The following is a 17,555-nucleotide window of genomic DNA, read 5'->3' as shown; positions in this document are numbered from 1 at the left end:
CTCCAGCTGCCCCCAGTTCCCCAGCTGGTGCCTGGGACCCACTTGTCCCAGCTGGGTCATTGCCCTGCCCTGGGGGCACCCAAAGAGCTTCCAGCCTCCCATTACACAGGCTCTGCAGAAGCTGTGCCCACAGGGGGCAATGCCGACTCTTGGATATCCTCCAAGCAGAGGCAGCAGGTGGCCTCAGCCTTCAGCTGATCAGAGAATCATTCAAGTTGGAAAAGACCTCCAAGGTCATCTGGTCCAACAATCCCTCTACCACCGATGTCACCCACTAGGCCATGTCCCTAAGCACCAGGTCCAACTTTTCCTTAAACACCCACAGGGATGGTGACTCCACACCTCCCTGGGCAACCCATTCCAATGCCTAACCATGCAATCTGAGAACAAATTTCTCCTCATTTCCAGCCTGAACCTCCCCTGGCACAACTTGAGGCCATTCCCTCTTGTTCTATTGCTAGTTATCTGCCCCCAGCTACCACAGCTTCTTTCAGGAGTTGTAGAGAGCCCTAAGGTTTCCCCTGAGCTGTCTCCAGACTAAACCAACCCAGTTCCCTCAGGCGCCCCTCATAGGACTTGTGTTCCAGGCCCTTCATCAGTTTTGTAGCCCTTCTCTGGACACACTACAGGGCCTTGATGTCCTTCTTGCAGTGAAGGGCCCAAAACTGAACACAGTGCTTGAGGTGCGGCCTCACCAGAGCGAAGTACAGGGGGACGATCACCTCCCTGGTCCTGCTGGCCATGGTATTTCTGATACAGGCCAGGATGCCGTTGGCCTTCTTGGCCATCTGGGCACACTGCCGGCTCAGGTTCAGGCGAGTGTTGACCAAAACCCCCAGATCCATTTCTTCTGCACAGCTTTCAAGACAATTTGCCCCAAGCCTGTAGCATTGTATGGGGTTGTTCTTACCTGTGTGCAGGACCCGGTTCTTAGCCATGTTGGCATCTTCATGCTGTTCCCTCGGGCCCTGTCGCTGGCCCCAGAGAGCAGAGACTGGTGCCTGTCCCTCCGCTCCCCTCATCAGGAAGCTGTGGGCCGCTACGAGGCATCCCCTGCGTCTCCTCTGCTCTGGGCTCAACAAGCCAAGCGCCTTCAGCCGTTCCTCACACGCCTTGCCCTGCAGAGCCTTTGCCGTCCTCGTAGCCCTCCCTTGGAGGCTCTCGCACAGTTTCACGCCCTTCATCTGCTGTGCTGCCCACAGCTGCACGCAGTGCTCGAGGCGAGGCCGCAGCAGGCCAAGCAGAGCAGGAAGATCCCTTCCCTTGGCCGGCCAGCAGTGCCGTGCCTGAGGCACCCCAGGGCACGCTTGGCCCTTTGGGCTGCCAGGGCCCGCTGCTGGCTCACATCCAACTTGCCGTCGGCCACAACCCCGAGCTCCCGTTCTGGGGGCTGCTCTCCAGCCTCTCGCCCCCCACGCTGTACGTACAGCCAGGGCTGCCCCTGCCCAGGGACAGGGCCCAGCACTTGCTCTTGTTAAGCTTCCCACAGGCGGTGGCTGCCCAGCTCTTCCCTTTGGCCAGATCCCCCTGCAAGGCCTCTCCACCTTCGACAGGGTCAGCAGCTCCTCCCAGTTCAGTGTCAGCCACAAACTCACTCAGGTTTCCTTCCTGTCCCACATCCAGGTCATTTATGGGACCACTGAAGAGACCTGGCTCCAAAATGGAGCCCTGCAGAGCCCCACTCGTGACTGGCCACTCGCCTGATGTCGACCCATTTACCAGAACCCTCAGAGCCTGACACATCAGCCAATTGTTCACCCATCGTATTGTGCATTTGTCTGGGTCTGTGCTGGACATTTTGTTCAGATGGATATGGTCAGAAACCATGTTGAAATCTTTACTGAAATCCAAAAATACTGCACATCAACTGGCTCTCCTTGACTCACGAGGAGGTTGACCTTGTCATAGAAAGGAAATTAAGTTCATTGAACAGGACTTTCCCCTCACAAACCCATGTGTGCTGAGACCAGTGACTGCATTGTCCTTCAAGTGTTTTTCAGTAACTCCCAGAGCCCTTCATAGGCATTGACGAAAGAGACAAATAAGGCATTAGAATTCTCAGCTTTTTCTGTGTCCCTATTTGTGAGGTGACAATCCTCATTATGTAACAGTCAAATATATTCTCTGGTCTTCCTTTTGCTCTTATGTTTAAAAACTACTTTCTAATGCCCCTCAGAGTGCTGTCCAGCTTTAACTCGATCTGAGCTTTGGACATGCTTTATGCCCTCTGATCATGTTTTCCTTTTCTCTTTCTTTTGCAGTGGAAGAACATGCAATGCTTGGTGAGTCTCCCTCCCTAACAAAGGGAAATCGGGGTCTTCCCATGAAAGCAGCCATGGGCTGAGCAGCTCTTACCTCTCATCAGGCATTTATTTTGCTTTCCTTTTCAGAGAAACAAGCTGCAGAGCTGGGTGAGTGTCACTGCACTTGGGCCCCAGGGAAACACTAAGGCAATGTGCAGGGGAGGGTGGGCAGCTGGGACAGAGCAGCCCAGGGCTGGAAACTCACCCTGCCCACACCCACTGGGCACCGGCCATGGGCTGTGACCTGCTCTCCCCTTTCATTCCAGCATGGAGAAGGTTTCTGCTGTCTCAAAATCCAGGTAGGTGTGCACTGGGTTGCCCTCTGCAGTGCTTCTCCTGCCCTTGCTGGGGCATGTTCAGGAGCCAAGAGGTGCCCCATCTCCTGCCCCGTGGGGCAGCTCCTGGCCCCGAGCTGGGGAAAGCCTGCCCAGGGCTGAGCTCTGCCCCGATGGCCTGGCTCCTTCTGTCCCTGCAGTGAAGGTGACCCTGGATCCGGACACAGTTCATCCCCAGCTCGTTCTGTCAGAAGACAAAACAAGTGTGAGTTTGGAACACACATGGCAAGCAGTGCCCAACAACCCAGAGAGATTTGACTGTTGTTGCTGCATGCTGGGCCTTGAGGAGTTCAGAGGGGGGAAGCACTGGTGGAAGGTGGAGTTGAGAGGGGAGTTGGAAAAAGATTCAAATTTGGCTGTGGGAGTGGCCAGGGCATCGGTGAAAAGGAAGGGGGGAATCAATATGTGCCCTGAAGAAGGGATTTGGGCGCTGCAGTACGATGAAGGACAGCTCATGACTCTCACATCTGTTCCCACACACTTATCCATGTCCCCTGTTCCAATGAGGATCTGGGTCTGTCTGGACTATTCAGCACAGCAGGTGTCTTTTATCAACGCTGACAATGGGGTAGATATCTACACTTTCACTGCAGCTTCCTTCAATGGGGAGGTCATACGACCCTGGTTCTGGCTGTGGACAAGCAGCGTCCAGCTGTGCCTGAGGGGCAGCACCCCCCAGACCCTGTCCCCAGCCCTGGAGGGCTCCTGCCCTTCTCCGGCCACTCTTGACTTACCTCTCCTTGGTCCTGCAGGAGCAGTGCAGGAATGAGGGGCAGTGGGGCCACGGGCTGCCCTGTGTTCCTCCCTGCACGCTGAAACCTGTGGCAGTTGGTGGGGGGCACTCAGACTTCAGGCACCCCTTTGCTTCATGTTTGGGAACCCCATTTGTGGGCTCCAGTTTTCCATTCCTAACTCCATTGACGAATTTGGCTTTGCGTGTGAAAGCACGAATTATTTAGCATGGATTTATATGTAAAAGAATTAGTAATACTCCTTGTAATTAAATATATTAAATTTTGAACGTGGAAATTCTATGTGGGATTATTTTAAATCACTATGGAGGAAGCTGCTTACTCCAAAAAGAATGGGAAACTTGACCTGGCAGGGCAAAACAACCCAATGGGAGCTGGATTTGAGCCAGAGCATGGCTGCTGCTCGGGGCAGAGAGGATCCTCGGTGGTTGGATGCTTCAGGAACGGGGTGGTCCGGGCTTGGACACTTCAGAACTGGGATGCTCCGGGACTGGGATCCTCCGGGACCTGGATGCTTTGTGGGTTGGATGCTTCAGAACTGGGATCCTCCGGGACCGGGATCCTCCGGGATCGGGATCCTCCGGGACCGGGATGCTCCAGGACCGGTTTGCTCCGGGACCAGGATGCTCCGTGGGTTGGATGCTCCGGGGGGGCCCGAAGGGGGGCAGGATGCTGCGGGATCCGGCCCGGGAAGAGGCGGGGGACGCACAGGAAGGGGTTGGGGTTGCAGGAACCGAGAACAAAGCGGAGTCCGGGGAGCTCCGGTGCTCGGAGCCGGCTCCGGTGCTGCCACCGCTGCTGTGCAGGTAATCGGCAGGGATGGGGGGCTACCGGGGAGGGTACGGCTCCGCCCGGGATGGGTACTCCCCCCCTCCCCGTTCCTCCCTGGTCTGAGTACGACCCCTATGGACCCCCCGGGGGCTGGATATGGGCTCCCCGACACCTCTCGGAGAGGATATGGATTCACTGCTGACTCCCCCCCGGTGTAAGTAAGGGACCCCCGGCAGTCCCCCCCTGCACCCCTCGGACTGGCTACAATCCCCAGCCTCCGTGCTGGGTATGAGCCCCACAAAACCCCAGCATCCCTTGGACTCCGTGTGAGCCCCCCCCCCGTGCATGAGGACAGCAGGGGACATGTCCTCCCTAGGGCTCTGAGGTCCCCAAGGGGACAGGACAAAGGGACAGAGCTGGGTTGTCCTGACACTTGAATCTCCCCATCCCCTCCCCATTTTGCCCTCTTCTTCCCCACTCCCCACAAGCTTGCTGGTGTTGTAGGGCTGGCAGGGCCACTGCTGGGCTCATCCTAGATGTCCAAAAGTCACAATGAAGCTCTAAATTTCAGCTTAGCACCCCAAAATGGGCATCTCTCTTTTTTCCTTTCTCCTTTTTCTCCTTTTTTTTTTTTTTTTCTCTTTCCTAGCACTGATGGGCTGTTGTGTCTTAAACCAGAATAGACAAATGTCCTGAAACATCAAAAATAAAAGTGATGGACACAATGAAACTGGCTCAGGTAGACAATTTGACAGAGGGATTTGGAGGGTTTGCTCTGGAGATGGGGCAGGAAGCAAAGAGAATGGAAGGAGAGATGATGTGCAGAAAACAAAAACAAACAAAACAAAACAAGAACCACAACATTTCTTCAGCGACAATGGTCATACACCAGAAAATCAGCCCTTTGGGGAAAGGAAACACCTGGATTTTTGGGTACAAAAACTTTCAGATCCATGAGTCTCCTCCCGGGAGGACCAGCACATCCTCGTTTTCTTGCCTGAATGCCCCACTGCTCTCTTTGGTTGCTTGGGAGGGGCTTGAGCTATTTTGCTTCTTTCCTCCCGTTATTTATTCATGTATTTTTATTTTCCTTTTTGCATGGTGGTATGGCATCCTCACATATTGAAGTGGGATCTCTTGCTGCTGCAGGAGCCCGTGACCTTCGAGGAGGTGGCCGTGTATTTCACCAAGGAGCAATGGGCCCTGCTCGACCCTGTGCAGAGGACTCTCTATGTGGATGTCATGCTGGAGAACTACGAGACCGTCACATCTCTGGGTAAGGAGTCCTGGCCCTTGGAGTTTTGGAGCCAAGAGCTCCTAGAACTTTGGCTTCTGGCCTTTATGTTGCAGACAGTCTCAGTTTTGGGATGGTGTGAGCTCTGTGGCATTCAAGAGTGAGGCAAATCCTCTCCTTGATGTTCCTCCTGGGAGCCAGAGTGAGGATGAACATTAAGGCAAACCCCTTTCCTCTTCTCATCCGTACTGTTTTCCAGGGAATGGAAATATCTGTCTTCTGGGGCAACTTTTCCCCTTTTTCTGCACTATCTCCATCCCAAAGATTGGTTTTGGTCCAGGCAGGTCAAACATTTGATGGTAGAGGACTCACGTTCACGCAGGTAACCCAGGTGACCGTATCACCGCCCTTCCCACCCCACATCCCTCAAGCCAGGAGAAAGTTCAGATTTCTTTCACTTCACAAATACTCCTCAATTCTCAAATCCCTCATGCCGTTATCTCCTCTGGGACAGGTTTTCCTGCTGCTGAGACAGACTTGCTCACCCAGGAGGGAGGAGAGCACTGGGCCCCAAACCTTCAAGAAATGGAGAAGAAAGATATCCTGAGCAGCAGGCAGGAAGGTGAGGATGGGATGTAGTTGGCAGAGACTATGACTACCTACATCAGCACATGCTATTATTTCCTATCAATCCCACATCAGGATTTTAGCCAAAATGTGATGGATCCTACTATGAGATATAGTTCCACTGACCCTAACTGGAAATCAGAATGAATTTCCTCTCCATTGTCTTCCCAATCTTCCATCCCTGGGAAATGATGGAAGCAGAACTTCAGCCAATTGTCCTGTCTGGTTAATTGGTGCCTCAGCTTTTCCTACACTTTCCCCTTAATGTTATTTCTACCTGGCCTAGGAAATAACCTGTCTGGCTTCTCTCTGTGTCACAGCACCTCCTGGGATGGACGGGGAGATGGAGAAGGAGAGTGCTGGAGACCAAGATGCTGAGCAAGCACGGAGGCGTGCAATTACGTGGGTGATGCTTGAACACAGCGCCTGTGGGAGTCAGCAGGGTCTGCTAACATGGAAAACGGGGAGCAGGACACTTTGTGGAGCAGCTGATGCCAACCTTGGAGAAACCCCCATCCAGGAGGAGCCTGCAGAAAGGCTGCCTGAGCATGGGCAGGAGGGTGGCTGGAGCAGGGACTTGCTTATGCCTCTGAGAGACGACGTGGGAGAAAAACCTTTCAAGTGCCCGGAGTGTGGGAGAAGCTTCATGAGGAGCTCAGACCTCATCGTCCACCAGCGGACCCACACCGGGGAGAAACCCTACCAGTGCCCCGAGTGCGGGAGGTGCTTCAACAGGAGCTCCAGCCTCGTGACGCACCAGAGGGTGCACACGGGCGAGAAAATGTACAAGTGCCCCGAGTGTGCGAAAAGCTTTACACGGAGCTCAACGTTGACTGCACACCAGAGGACCCACACAGGGGAAAAGCCCTACCAGTGCTGCGAGTGTGGGAAGAGCTTCAGCAAAAGGTCAAACCTTATTAAACACCAAAGGCAGCACACTGGAGAGAGACCGTATCGATGCCCCGACTGTGGGAAGAGCTTCATACAGAGCTCAGACCTGATTGTCCACCAGCGAACGCACACAGGAGAAAAGCCCTACCAGTGCTCAGAGTGTGGGAAATGTTTCAGCGTGCGGTCAAAACTTATTCAACACCAGCGCGTGCACACGGGAGAGAAACCCTACACATGTGCTGAGTGCGGGAAGAGCTTTGGGCAGAGCTCGCACCTTTCCGTGCACCAGAAAACTCACAGAGGAGAAAAATCAGCACTCCAAGTGTGGAAGGTCATCCAGTGTGAGATCCTGCCTTGCTAAATAACGGAAACTGCATGCAGGAGATGGATATATAGAATATCCGAGCGTGGGAGATGGTCTTTGCACTTAAACCTAGACAGAAGAACTTTTGTAGCTGTGCTTGTGCCTACAAAACCCCAGAAATCAGTCAGCAAACGTGAAGTTCCATTAAAAATGAACCAGTCCGTGCACAAGAAGGACTATAAATACTTCAGAGGGTGGGTCAGGAAGGAAATTCAGTCGCTAAATGCAGTGTGTAGGGTGGATGGGCTCAGAAAGTGCAGTGGGTTTTGTACTACTTACACTGATGCCATGTTTAAATAGGCCAGTGTGACCCTAGGAAAACCAGGTCTCCAGAGGCACCTTCCTAACTCCTCATGACGTTCACGACGTTCAGCAAATTCACAATGTTTTGCCGCTTGGCGCGTCTCCTCCCATGTCTGACCCCCAGGTACTTCTCTTCTTCGAGGTAAATCCACATTTCTGGCCTGTAATGCATGGAGGAATTGGCCTCCACTTTCAGGAACTGTACAAAGCCTTCCCAGGTCCAGCTGGGTCCTGGAAACAAGGCACATTTCGAATTGTGGCAGAGGAGATTGGGTTGAAGCACATCTTCTGGGGCATTAGTGTCTTTTCTGTCTGGGTTTCCTACAACTGGTACTCATCCTCCCTGTGCTGCCTTCAGTCACCTGTATTCTCTATCCCCGCTCATCATTTAGGAGGTTGAGAAATTACCTGGTGGAGAAATTGAGAAGTCTTCATGTTTAGGCACCTTGCTCCCACTTGAGCCCATGTCCAAGCTGAGGCTCAGGAAGTTAGACTTTTAGAATCACAGAACCATTTAGCTTGGAAAAGACCCTTAAGATCATCAAGTCCAACCATCCACCCAATGACCTACGTTGTCCACACACCACAGACCAGGCTTGGGGTGGAGTTTCCTGAAAGAAGGGGCTCCAACCCTGGTTCTTAAGAGGTTAAGAGCACAATTTCTATATGGACAGACCAGACAACTCTGCCTACAAGGATGGACTTGATCTAGGAGCTCTTTTCCAACCTAATCTGGGGTCTGTGACTGTGTCCTGTTAGAAAGGAGAAGACTATTTCCATCACTGAAGCCATGTCGGAAGCCAAGAGGTCTTCCTGTCCATGAGTCACTGAAACAACAACTCCACAAGGGAAGATCTCCAGAACATGAGCTTCTTGAGAGGTAGAAACCAGACCCGCTTCAGGACCTGCGAGCAGAAATGCAATGGGTACGTTTAGAGGGCTGTTGTTTCTCAGAGAGTGAAGGCTGGGAGGGCTTTTCACAAGTTGCTATTCTTGGGCAAAAAAATATGAAGTGGGCTCCTACAAGTTCTCCAAGAACTTGTACTTGTTCTCCAAGTTCCTCTGCTCCAGCCATGGGGACAATGGGATACCCATGCAATGCAGAGGAAGGAGAGTCCACCACAGTCCTTTCCACTCAGACAGAAAAAAAAAAAACAACAACAAAAAACAAACAAACAAAAAACGACTTTACCAGCACACACTTCAACTAAGGAGGACCTTTATGGGCATCCCCTAGGGTTGGTGGCAGATCAAGACTACGGGATTTTTTTGGAGGAGGGGGACACATAGGTGATGGTTGAATTGGACCACAGATAGAGCTAAGAGCCTGAAAAGTTGGTCCTATTTTCTACTGTGCATTTTCCTTGGGGATCACAAAGACCTTCCAGAGACCTGGAGGACCCAGGAGTTTGCAAACAGGGACAAGGCAACTGCAGATCTCTCATTATTAGGCTGTCGGGAAAGTCATCTGCTTTGTCTCCAAATCCTGAAGTTAAAAAATAAATAAAATCAATAGAAAATACAAAAATAAAGACAAATAAAAATATAATAAATACATTTAAAATAAAAATATAAAAGGCAAAAATAAAAATGTAGAAAACAAGAGTAGAAACATGAAAAGCAGACATATAAAAAAGAAACGAAAATAAAAAGCAAAACACAAAAAGCAAAGAAAACCAAAAAAGGTTTAAAAAAAAGTAAAAAAAAAAGTAGAAAGATTAAAAAGGAAATTTGAAAAATAAAAATATAAAAATATAAGAAGTAAAAGAATAAGAGGGTAAAAATTAAAAAGTAAAAAATAAAGTAAAAGAATAAAAGTATGACAAAAGTAAAAATAAAAAGTAAAAAAAATAAAACCCAAAAAGAATAAAAGTATAAAACTTAAAAAGTAAAAGAATAATAAAGTAAAAAGATACAAGGTAAAAAAATAAATGTATAAAAAAGTAAAAAATAAAAATAAAGTATAAAATATAAAGTAAAAAATATAAAAACTGAAAATAAAATTAAATATGAAAACTGAAAATAAAATTAAATATAAAAATGTAAATAAGAATAGAAAGTAGAAAAAGAAAAATATACAAAATGAAAAATAAGAATAAAAGAAAAATAAAAGAAAAACAAGAATAAAACCGGAAATAGAAATAAAAATGAAAAATAATAAAAAAGTAAAAAATAAAAATATAAACTGAAAAATAATAAAAAAGTAAAAAATAGAATATAAAGAAATGAAAAAGAATTAAAAAGTAAAAACTAAGAATATAAAGGAAGAACACGGTAAATATAAAAAGTAAATAAACAAAAGTAAAAAGTAAAAAATACAAAAATACAAAATAAAAAGAAGCCCATAAAAAAGACCGCAATCCGTCCGGGAAGGAAGCGAGGCAGCAGCGAACAAAGGCCGCGGGGCCGGGAGGAGGCGAGGCCGGCAGCGGGGCCGCGAATCCCATCCGGGGCCGGCGGCGCCCCCCCCCGGGACGGCTCCTCCCGGCCGCCGCCCCCCCGGGACGGGGCCGAGCCCGGGCCGGGGACCGGGGCCGAGGCCGGAGCCGGAGCAGCGCGGGGCGGCGGCCCGGTAATGGGGGGGCCTGGGGGGGGAAGCACCGGGATGGGGGAGCCGGGGGGGGGGGGGCCGGGGTGCGGGGATCGGGCCCCGCGGTGCCAGCGCGGCGCTGCGGGGGGATGCGGTGAGGAGGGGGGGATTTGGTTGTGTTTGGGGCTGTTTGAGCGGTTATTTTTACTTTTGTTCTTGGGCTTCGTTTGTTTTTTTGTATTTCTTCTCTTTCCTTCGTTCTTTTTAATTTTATTCCTGATTTTATTTTTTCTTTTCTATTTTTTTCTTGTCTATATTTTTTCTATTATTTTTATTTTTCCCTATTATTATTTTTTCTTTTCTATTTTTATTTTTTCCATTTTTATTTTTTCTTATTTTACTTTTTCTTTTCTATTTTTATTTTTTCCATTTTTATTTTATCTTTTCATTACTAATTTTATTGTTTGTTTTCTATCTCTTCTTTTTTATTCTTTTTAACTTTATTTCTAATTTTATTTCTAATCTTTTTTCTATTTTTATTTACTATTTCTATATTTCTTTTCTATTTCTAATTTTATTTCTAATTTTGTTCTTTCTTTTCCTTTTTTCTATTTTTATTTTTATTTTTCCATTTTATCTCTAATTTCATTTCTAAATTTCTTTTTTCTTTTCCTTTTCTTTTTCATTTTATTTATAATTGTATTCTAATTATATTTTAATTGCACTTTTACTGTATTTTTATTTTTTATTTTATTTTCTTTTTCTCTTTATGTCTAATTTTATTTCTAATCTTATTTCTAATTGTACTTTTAATTTTATTTCTAATCTTATTTCCAATTGTATTTTTAATTTCATTTCTAATTTTGATAAATTTTTGCCACTTTCAACCCACAGAGCAGGGCTTCCCTTTCCCGAAACCAGCTTGCATGGAGCAGCCTGGAGAGCTTCCAACCCCAGGGATGCAAGAAGAAAAAACCCCTGGAGACCCCCTTGGAGGTGAGGCACTAACCCCCCCCAGAAACCCCCCCGGACCCCCGGGTTCACCCCCGGCCATGACTCAGACTTGCTACGGCTCAGCTCTCGCTCTCGGGCTTCTATCATCTCCCACCCCACTCCGTGACCTCGTTTCCCTTCCGGATTTAAAACGTTTCTCTCGTTTGTGCCCCCCAGCAGGATGCACCCCGAGGAGAGCAAGGGCTGAACCGAGCCCAACACAAGGACACGAGGAAGGAAGGGGAGATCCCAGCATTGCCACCGGCATCGCCACTGGCATTGCAGCCAGCAAACGGTCAGGGAGCAGCTCAGAGGGCACACGGCCGGAGGCAGCTCCCGAGGCCGAGCAGAGGCCGGGAGAAGGCAAGGCTGTGAAGGCTGCAGCTCATCTCATCCCTCGTGGAGGGGACGTGAAAATCCTCGACGGCTCCAAAGCCCGGCGCGGGGCCGCCACCAGAGAGAAGAAGTACGCGTGCGAGGAGTGCGGGAGGAGGTTTGGCCAGAGCTCCAACCTCATCGTGCACCAGCGAATCCACACGGGAGAGAAGCCTTACAGGTGTCACGAGTGTGGGAAGTGCTTCAGGCAGAGCTCCAACCTCATCGTCCACCAGAAGACGCACACTGGGGAGAAGCTTTACGAGTGCCCCAAGTGCCAGAAGTGCTTCCCGGACAGGTCGCTGCTCATCAGGCACAAGAGGATCCACGTGGGAGAAAAGCCCTTTAAATGCCAGCAGTGTGGGAAAAGCTTCATCCACCGATCAAGGCTTCTTGTCCACGAGAAGGTCCACACAGGAGACCAGCTCTACCAGTGCCCCCAGTGCGGGAAGTGCTTCAGGGACAAGCCCAAGTTGCTGCAGCACTGCCGGCGGCATGTGGGCGAGCGGCGCTACAAATGCTACGAGTGCGGAGCGGAGTTCAGCCAGAGCTCAGACCTCAACCTCCACCAGAGGGTCCACGTGGAGGAGAAGCTCTACCAGTGCTCGACATGCGAGAAGTGCTTCAAGGACAGGTCGACACTCATCAGGCACGAGACGGTGCACACCGGGGAGAAGCCCTACAAGTGCCACGAGTGTGGGAAGAGGTTCACCAGGAGCTCCGATATCATTGTCCATCAACGGACGCACACCGGCGAGAAGCCCTTCGAGTGCCCCGAGTGTGGCAAGAGCTTCAGCCACAGGTCAAATCTTTTCCGGCACCAGAGGATGCACACGGGGGAGAAGCCCTACAAGTGTGAAGAGTGTGGGAAGCGATTTGGGCAGAGCTCGGAGCTCATCGTCCACCAGCGCACGCACACGGGGGAGAAGCCCTACCACTGCTCTGAGTGCGAGAAGTTCTTTCGGGGGAGATCAACGCTTTTCAGGCATGAGAGGCTGCACACGGGGATTAAACCCTACGAGTGCGCCGAGTGCGGGAAGAGCTTCGGGCAGAGTGGGGACCTGATCGCCCACCAGCGCTTCCACACCGGTGAGAAGCCCTACCAGTGCGGTGAGTGCGGGAAGTTCTTCAGCAACCGGTCGAGCCTCGTTCGGCACCAGAGGCTGCACGCCGGGGAGAAGCCCTACAAGTGCCACGAGTGCGGGAAGAGCTTCGGGCAGAGCTCAGACCTCATTGCCCACCAGCGCACACACACAGGCGAGAAGCCCTACCCATGCCCAGTGTGTGGGAAGAGCTTCAGCAGGAGGTCCAACCTCCTCGTGCACCAGCGAGTGCACGGAAGGGACAGGCTCTGCAAATGCCGGCAGTGCGGGAGAAGCTTCCAGCAGAACTTGCAGCTCGCCCTGCAGCAGAACTCTCCTCGGTGTCCCGAGTGCACAAAGTGGTTTGAGGAGGGGTCAAACCCTGGTGAACATCAGAGATAGCACTGGGGAGAAAAACTCTGTAAGCGCCCAGAGTTCTGGATTGGGGCGAGACATCACATCGCAAATAAGAAAAATCAGTGCTTTGCCTAGGTATTGTTCAATCTTTCCACCTTTGCAGTCTTCAGGAAAAATGAAAAACACCACAAAACACACAAATGATCTAAAGTAGACTAGTGAGACTAAATAATATAATTATTATTTTTTTTCTAATTATTTCTTATTATTGAGTTTGCTTCAAGGGCTTGATGTGTGTTGATCCACTCACTCCCATCTCCCCCAGTCAAACCATCTTGTTCTGGGGTTCAGGTTGTCTGTCCATCCCAGCACCTGGCTTCAAAGCCCTTAAATCCTGCAGCGTTCCCCAGGCTGGGGCATCTGCCCTGGCTGCCCATCAGCACCCCGAGATACCATAGAAATCTGTCTTCCCATGCACATCCTTCCCTCCCTACTGTATGTATTTAACCTCAGTAATAATAATAATAATAATAATAATAATAAAAAGCCCTCTGTTCCTAATCTTATGTTTACCTTGTATTTTTCTGCTATTTAAATACCTGTATCTGGAATTGCTCCTGCGTGGCAGGAAGGGATTGCTGCTGTAAAAAAAATGTGAGAGGGGGAACGGATGTTGGCAACCCTGTGTTCTGGAGGAAAACTGTCTAAAAACTGTCTATGGGGAAATCACACTTCCCCTGTGTTTTTTTTTTTTGTTGTTTTGTTTTTGTTTTTGTTTCTTTCTGGGTGTATTCTTGCTCCTGAACTTAGGAGCTGCTCAGATTTGGTCAGAGAGATGGTCAAGAGTCTTTGGGGTGCTCAGATATTTCACGAAGAGGCTCTTTGGCCTCATCTTCCCTTTTCTCCTCACCATGTGCCAGGACCTACCTCCCATTCCCTTCCCTCTCCTCATCACCTCCTTTCCTCCAAAAAAAACTAAAGCCACCCATGGTGCCACCACAGCAAAGATCTGTGGGAGCAATATGGCTGTGTTATCACTGGGATGGTTGCTTCCACCTTCGCCTTTGACATGGCCATCCCATAACTTTCTTACTTTAAATTAGTAATCTCTGATGCGTTTAGACCCCAGATGGTCCACTGGAGCAGTGAATTTATCATTAGTAGCCAAATACATGAAAAAAAACACATTAATATAGAAGGTTGGTTGGCTGGTCGGGTTGCATGGCTGGTTTGGAGTTGTGTTAATAACGCCCTGGCTGCGAACCAGTGGTCATGGTGGTGTGGGTCTTGTCAACCCTAGGCCGTAAAGGGGTTTCTGGTAAGTGCAGGCTCTGTGCCATCCCTGTAGGTGTCTCTCCATCAGCTGATATGGTGACAGGATGGCCCCATCCAGAAATAGGACGCCTCACCCAATGCAAAAGGATGGGGTGGGCCCATCGGTGGCCAGTGGGTGTCACTGCGGCCATCCATGGCCTCAGATTGCATCTGGGGCTATGGGCTGGAGCCCAGCACAGGCTGTGCTTGTGGGATGACTGCATCCACCCTACAGATGCTTCTGGAGGCCCAGGATGCAGGCAGAAGGACCATGATAAGGACAAAAGTGGGAAGGGTGATGAGCAGAAGCCTGGCTAAGAGCTGGGGTGCACTGGGACAGGGGAAAGACCACCAGAAAAGCAGGAGCCATGCAGTGAATACCGAGACCATTCGAGGTGCTTGCAATAATACACATCATTTAAGAAACTGTTTCACATTTTACTTTGGCCACCCTAAAACATACACACAGGTTATTCCCCCCATCCTTGCAGACTCCACTCTGGAACACTGAGATCCCATGCTTCTCATGCTTCACAGGCTGTTCTCTTCCACGCTATCGCTTCTAGGATCTACTGAGATTTTTCTCCATTTTGCCTCTTTCCTCCAGGCATTTGCAGGGGTTTTCTCCTCCGTGTCACTACTGATGCTCAACAGTTCCACCAAAGCGCTTAGGTGCACCCCGAGCGTGCTGCAGCAGCGGCATCCATCAGCCTGTCGGGGTGGACCAGATTCACCTGGAAGCTTTTCCCACCCCGCTGGTGTTTGCCGAGTCCGTGCACTCGCTGGTGCACGATGAGGTTGGATTTCCTGCCAAAACACTTCCCACATTGCTGGCACGGGTAGGGCTTCTCCCCGGTGTGGGTTGTCCGATGCTCGAGGAGATCCGTGCTCTGCGCGAAGCTCTTCTCACACTCGTGGCACTTGTAGGGCTTCTCGCCCGTGTGTTTCCTCTGATGCCTGACGAGGCTCGAGCTGTTGCAGAAGAAATTCCCGCACTCGCCGCACTTGTAGGGTTTTTCCCCCGTATGGAAGCGCTGGTGGACCACCAGGTCTGCGCTCAGCCCGAAGCTCTTCCCACACTCGGGACATGTGTAGGGCCTCTCACCCGTGTGCTGCCTCTCGTGCCGCATGAGTGTGGTCCTGCCCTTGAAGCACTTCCCACACTCGGAGCAGCGGAAGGGCTTCTCGCCCGTGTGGGTCCGCTGATGGACCAGCAGATCCGTCCGGTGGCCAAAATTCTTCCCGCACTCTTGGCACCGGAAAGGTTTGTCCCCTGTGTGCCTCCTCTGGTGGGTGAAGAGGTTGGATTTGTGATTGAAGCTCTTCCCACACTCGGCGCAAGCGAAGGGTTTCTCCCCAGTGTGGATTCTCTGATGGACGGTCAGGTCCGATTTCCGAGCGAATCGCTTCTCGCACTCGTGACACTTGTACGGCTTCTCGCCAGTGTGCACCATCTCATGCCTGAGGAGCGTGGATTTGTCCTTGAAGTGCTTTTCACACTGCGGGCACTTGTAGATTTTATCCGCCGCGTGAGTTTTCTGGTGCATCACCAGCTTGGTGCTGTGCCAAAACCTTTTCCCGCACTCGGAGCACTTAAACGGCCTTTCCCCCGTGTGCGTTTTCTGGTGCTCGAGGAAATCGGGGTTATTCCCAAAGGTCTTCCTGCAATCACGGCACCGAAAAACCTTTTGCCCACTGTGCAGCCTCTGGTGCTTGGCAAGGTTCGACCTGTCACTGAAGGGTTTCCCACACGCGCAGCAGGCGTAGGGCTTTTCCCCCGTGTGCGTCCTCCTGTGCACGATGAGGTTGGAGTTGTGCCTGAAGCTTTTCCCGCACTCCTTGCAGAAATATTTCTTCTCTTGAGCGAAGTTTTCAGCTGGGGGGTTGGGTTCCTCAAGGACTTTGCAGTGCGCGGCCACGCTTGCATCCTTCCCTGCGCAGCCCTTCAGCCTGCAGTCATTTGTGCCATCCGTTCTCTGCCGAAACCAATTTCCTCCTGAGTTTCCCAATGAGGAGCTGCTCATTTCGGGTCTTTCCCACTGGGGACCCTTTTCTACCTCATTCTCCGTCCCACGTCCTGCTGGGTTACGGGAAGAAGCAAGCAGTGATGTTATTTCTAAGAAAAACGCCCCCAGGATGGGCTCGCAGGCTGGGACAGCCATGCGGGAGCACAGCTCTCACCTCGCCGAGGGTTTTCCAGGGTCTCTGTCTCACTTTGCTGAGTGTCCTCCCATGTTCCCTCACCTCGCTCCATCCGCTCAGCTCCGTTTGGGTCCAAAATAGGGCTAGGGTTCAGCCATGCTTCAGGAAAAGCTGCTGGTCTGGGGGGAGGAGGAGTAAAAATGTGATAAAGCCTCGCACAAGAAAACTCACCGTAGCTAAGTGGGGAACTGGAAATTAAAGATCGGGGGAATGAAATAAAGATCAGGGGAATTAAATTATCCTGGAGGTGGGATTAGTGCTGAGATGGAGTCAACATGGAGCAGGAGGGACACCCTTGGGCAACCCCACACTCAGGGCAGTGCCTGTATGCTCGGAGGTCCCCCATATCCCGAGCCCATCCTGGGGGTCTCACCATCAATGTGATGCTTTTTCCGCTGATAGCGATGCTCCCCGGTCCTTCTGCCTGCTCTTCAAGCTGTAAAACAAGCCTAAGGAGGAAACTCTGAACAAAATAAGTAAGAAAGTACGTAATAGTAATATTATAATTAAGAATAAGAATAAGAATAAGAATGAGAATGAGAATGAGAATAAGAATAAGAATAAAGGAGGAGGAAGAGAAGGAGGAAGAGGAGGAGGAGGAGGAGGAGAAGAAGAAGAAGGAGGAGGAGGAGGAGGAGGAGGAGAAGAAAAAGAAGAAGAAGAAAAAATTTTAAAAAAAGAAGAAATAAAAATTAAAAATTAAAAAAGAAGAAGGAGAAGAAGAAAAAATAAAAAATAAAAAGAAATAAAAATAAAAAAGAAGAAATTAAAAATAAAAATAAAAATAAAAATAAAAATAAAAATAAATAAAGCCCAACCAACCAAATAAATAAATAAATAAAAATAATTATAAAATAAAAATATATATATAAAAAAACCGACCTTCAAATGGTTAGCGGGCAACTTCCCCCAACTCGCTGCCTGCTCAGGGCGAGCTGGGGATCGCGACAGGTTCCGTGCCTCCTGGAGCGACTCCGAATCTGGCCCCAGCTCCGCTCCCGGGGTCGAGGGGGGGCGGGCAGCTCCGGTCCCGCCCCGGGGCGGCTCCGCGCTGCTCCCGCCCCTTCCGTTGCCCCCCCCCCCCGGGCGGTGAGGCCGTGCTGCTCCTGGTGCGGAGTCGAG

The 17,555-nt window shown here is 50.2% G+C and overlaps 2 protein-coding genes across 8 annotated transcripts in view; one reads left to right on the top strand and one right to left on the bottom strand.

Moving 5' to 3' along the window:
- Positions 1–4,092: 4,092 nt before the first annotated feature.
- LOC118260284 (zinc finger protein 585A-like) lies at positions 4,093–13,478 on the top strand. Of its 5 annotated transcripts, XM_050716054.1 has the most exons (5): positions 4,093–4,196; positions 5,290–5,437; positions 5,910–6,017; positions 6,343–7,226; positions 11,571–13,478. In XM_050716054.1, exons 2-5 carry the CDS (start codon positions 5,404–5,406, stop codon positions 12,960–12,962), a joined length of 2,418 nt encoding a protein of 805 aa, XP_050572011.1. In that variant the 5' UTR covers positions 4,093–4,196; positions 5,290–5,403; the 3' UTR covers positions 12,963–13,478. The 5 variants fall into 5 exon arrangements, with proteins under 5 accessions (XP_050572011.1, XP_050572010.1, XP_035426326.1 ...); XM_050716053.1 differs by lacking the exons at positions 4,093–4,196; positions 5,290–5,437; positions 5,910–6,017; positions 6,343–7,226 and adding exons at positions 8,488–8,506; positions 11,005–11,106 and having other exon boundaries at positions 11,284–13,478; XM_035570433.2 differs by lacking the exons at positions 4,093–4,196; positions 5,290–5,437; positions 5,910–6,017; positions 6,343–7,226 and adding exons at positions 8,488–8,506; positions 11,005–11,106 and having other exon boundaries at positions 11,281–13,478.
- Positions 13,479–14,145: 667 nt separating this feature from the next.
- LOC118260317 (zinc finger protein OZF-like) overlaps positions 14,146–17,555 on the bottom strand; it is a 177,032-nt gene continuing 173,622 nt past the window's right edge. Inside the window, exons 1-4 of one of the 3 annotated variants that reach the window (XM_050716056.1) lie at positions 17,316–17,449; positions 16,807–16,896; positions 16,413–16,552; positions 14,156–16,308 (exon numbers count right to left, since the gene is read on the bottom strand). In XM_050716056.1, the coding sequence (XP_050572013.1) occupies positions 14,900–16,308; positions 16,413–16,485 (1,482 nt within the window). In that variant the 5' untranslated portion in view covers positions 16,486–16,552; positions 16,807–16,896; positions 17,316–17,449 and the 3' untranslated portion in view covers positions 14,156–14,899. Of the gene's footprint in view, positions 16,312–16,412; positions 16,553–16,806; positions 16,897–17,315; positions 17,450–17,555 lie in introns of those variants that run through there. The other 2 variants (XM_050716055.1, XM_050716057.1) reach the window with 2 other exon arrangements.

The sequence above is a fragment of the Cygnus atratus genome, chromosome 33 (assembly GCF_013377495.2).
Source record: "Cygnus atratus isolate AKBS03 ecotype Queensland, Australia chromosome 33, CAtr_DNAZoo_HiC_assembly, whole genome shotgun sequence".
Classification (NCBI taxonomy): Eukaryota; Metazoa; Chordata; class Aves; order Anseriformes; family Anatidae; genus Cygnus; species Cygnus atratus.
This window is presented reverse-complemented; position numbering and strand designations above follow the sequence as displayed.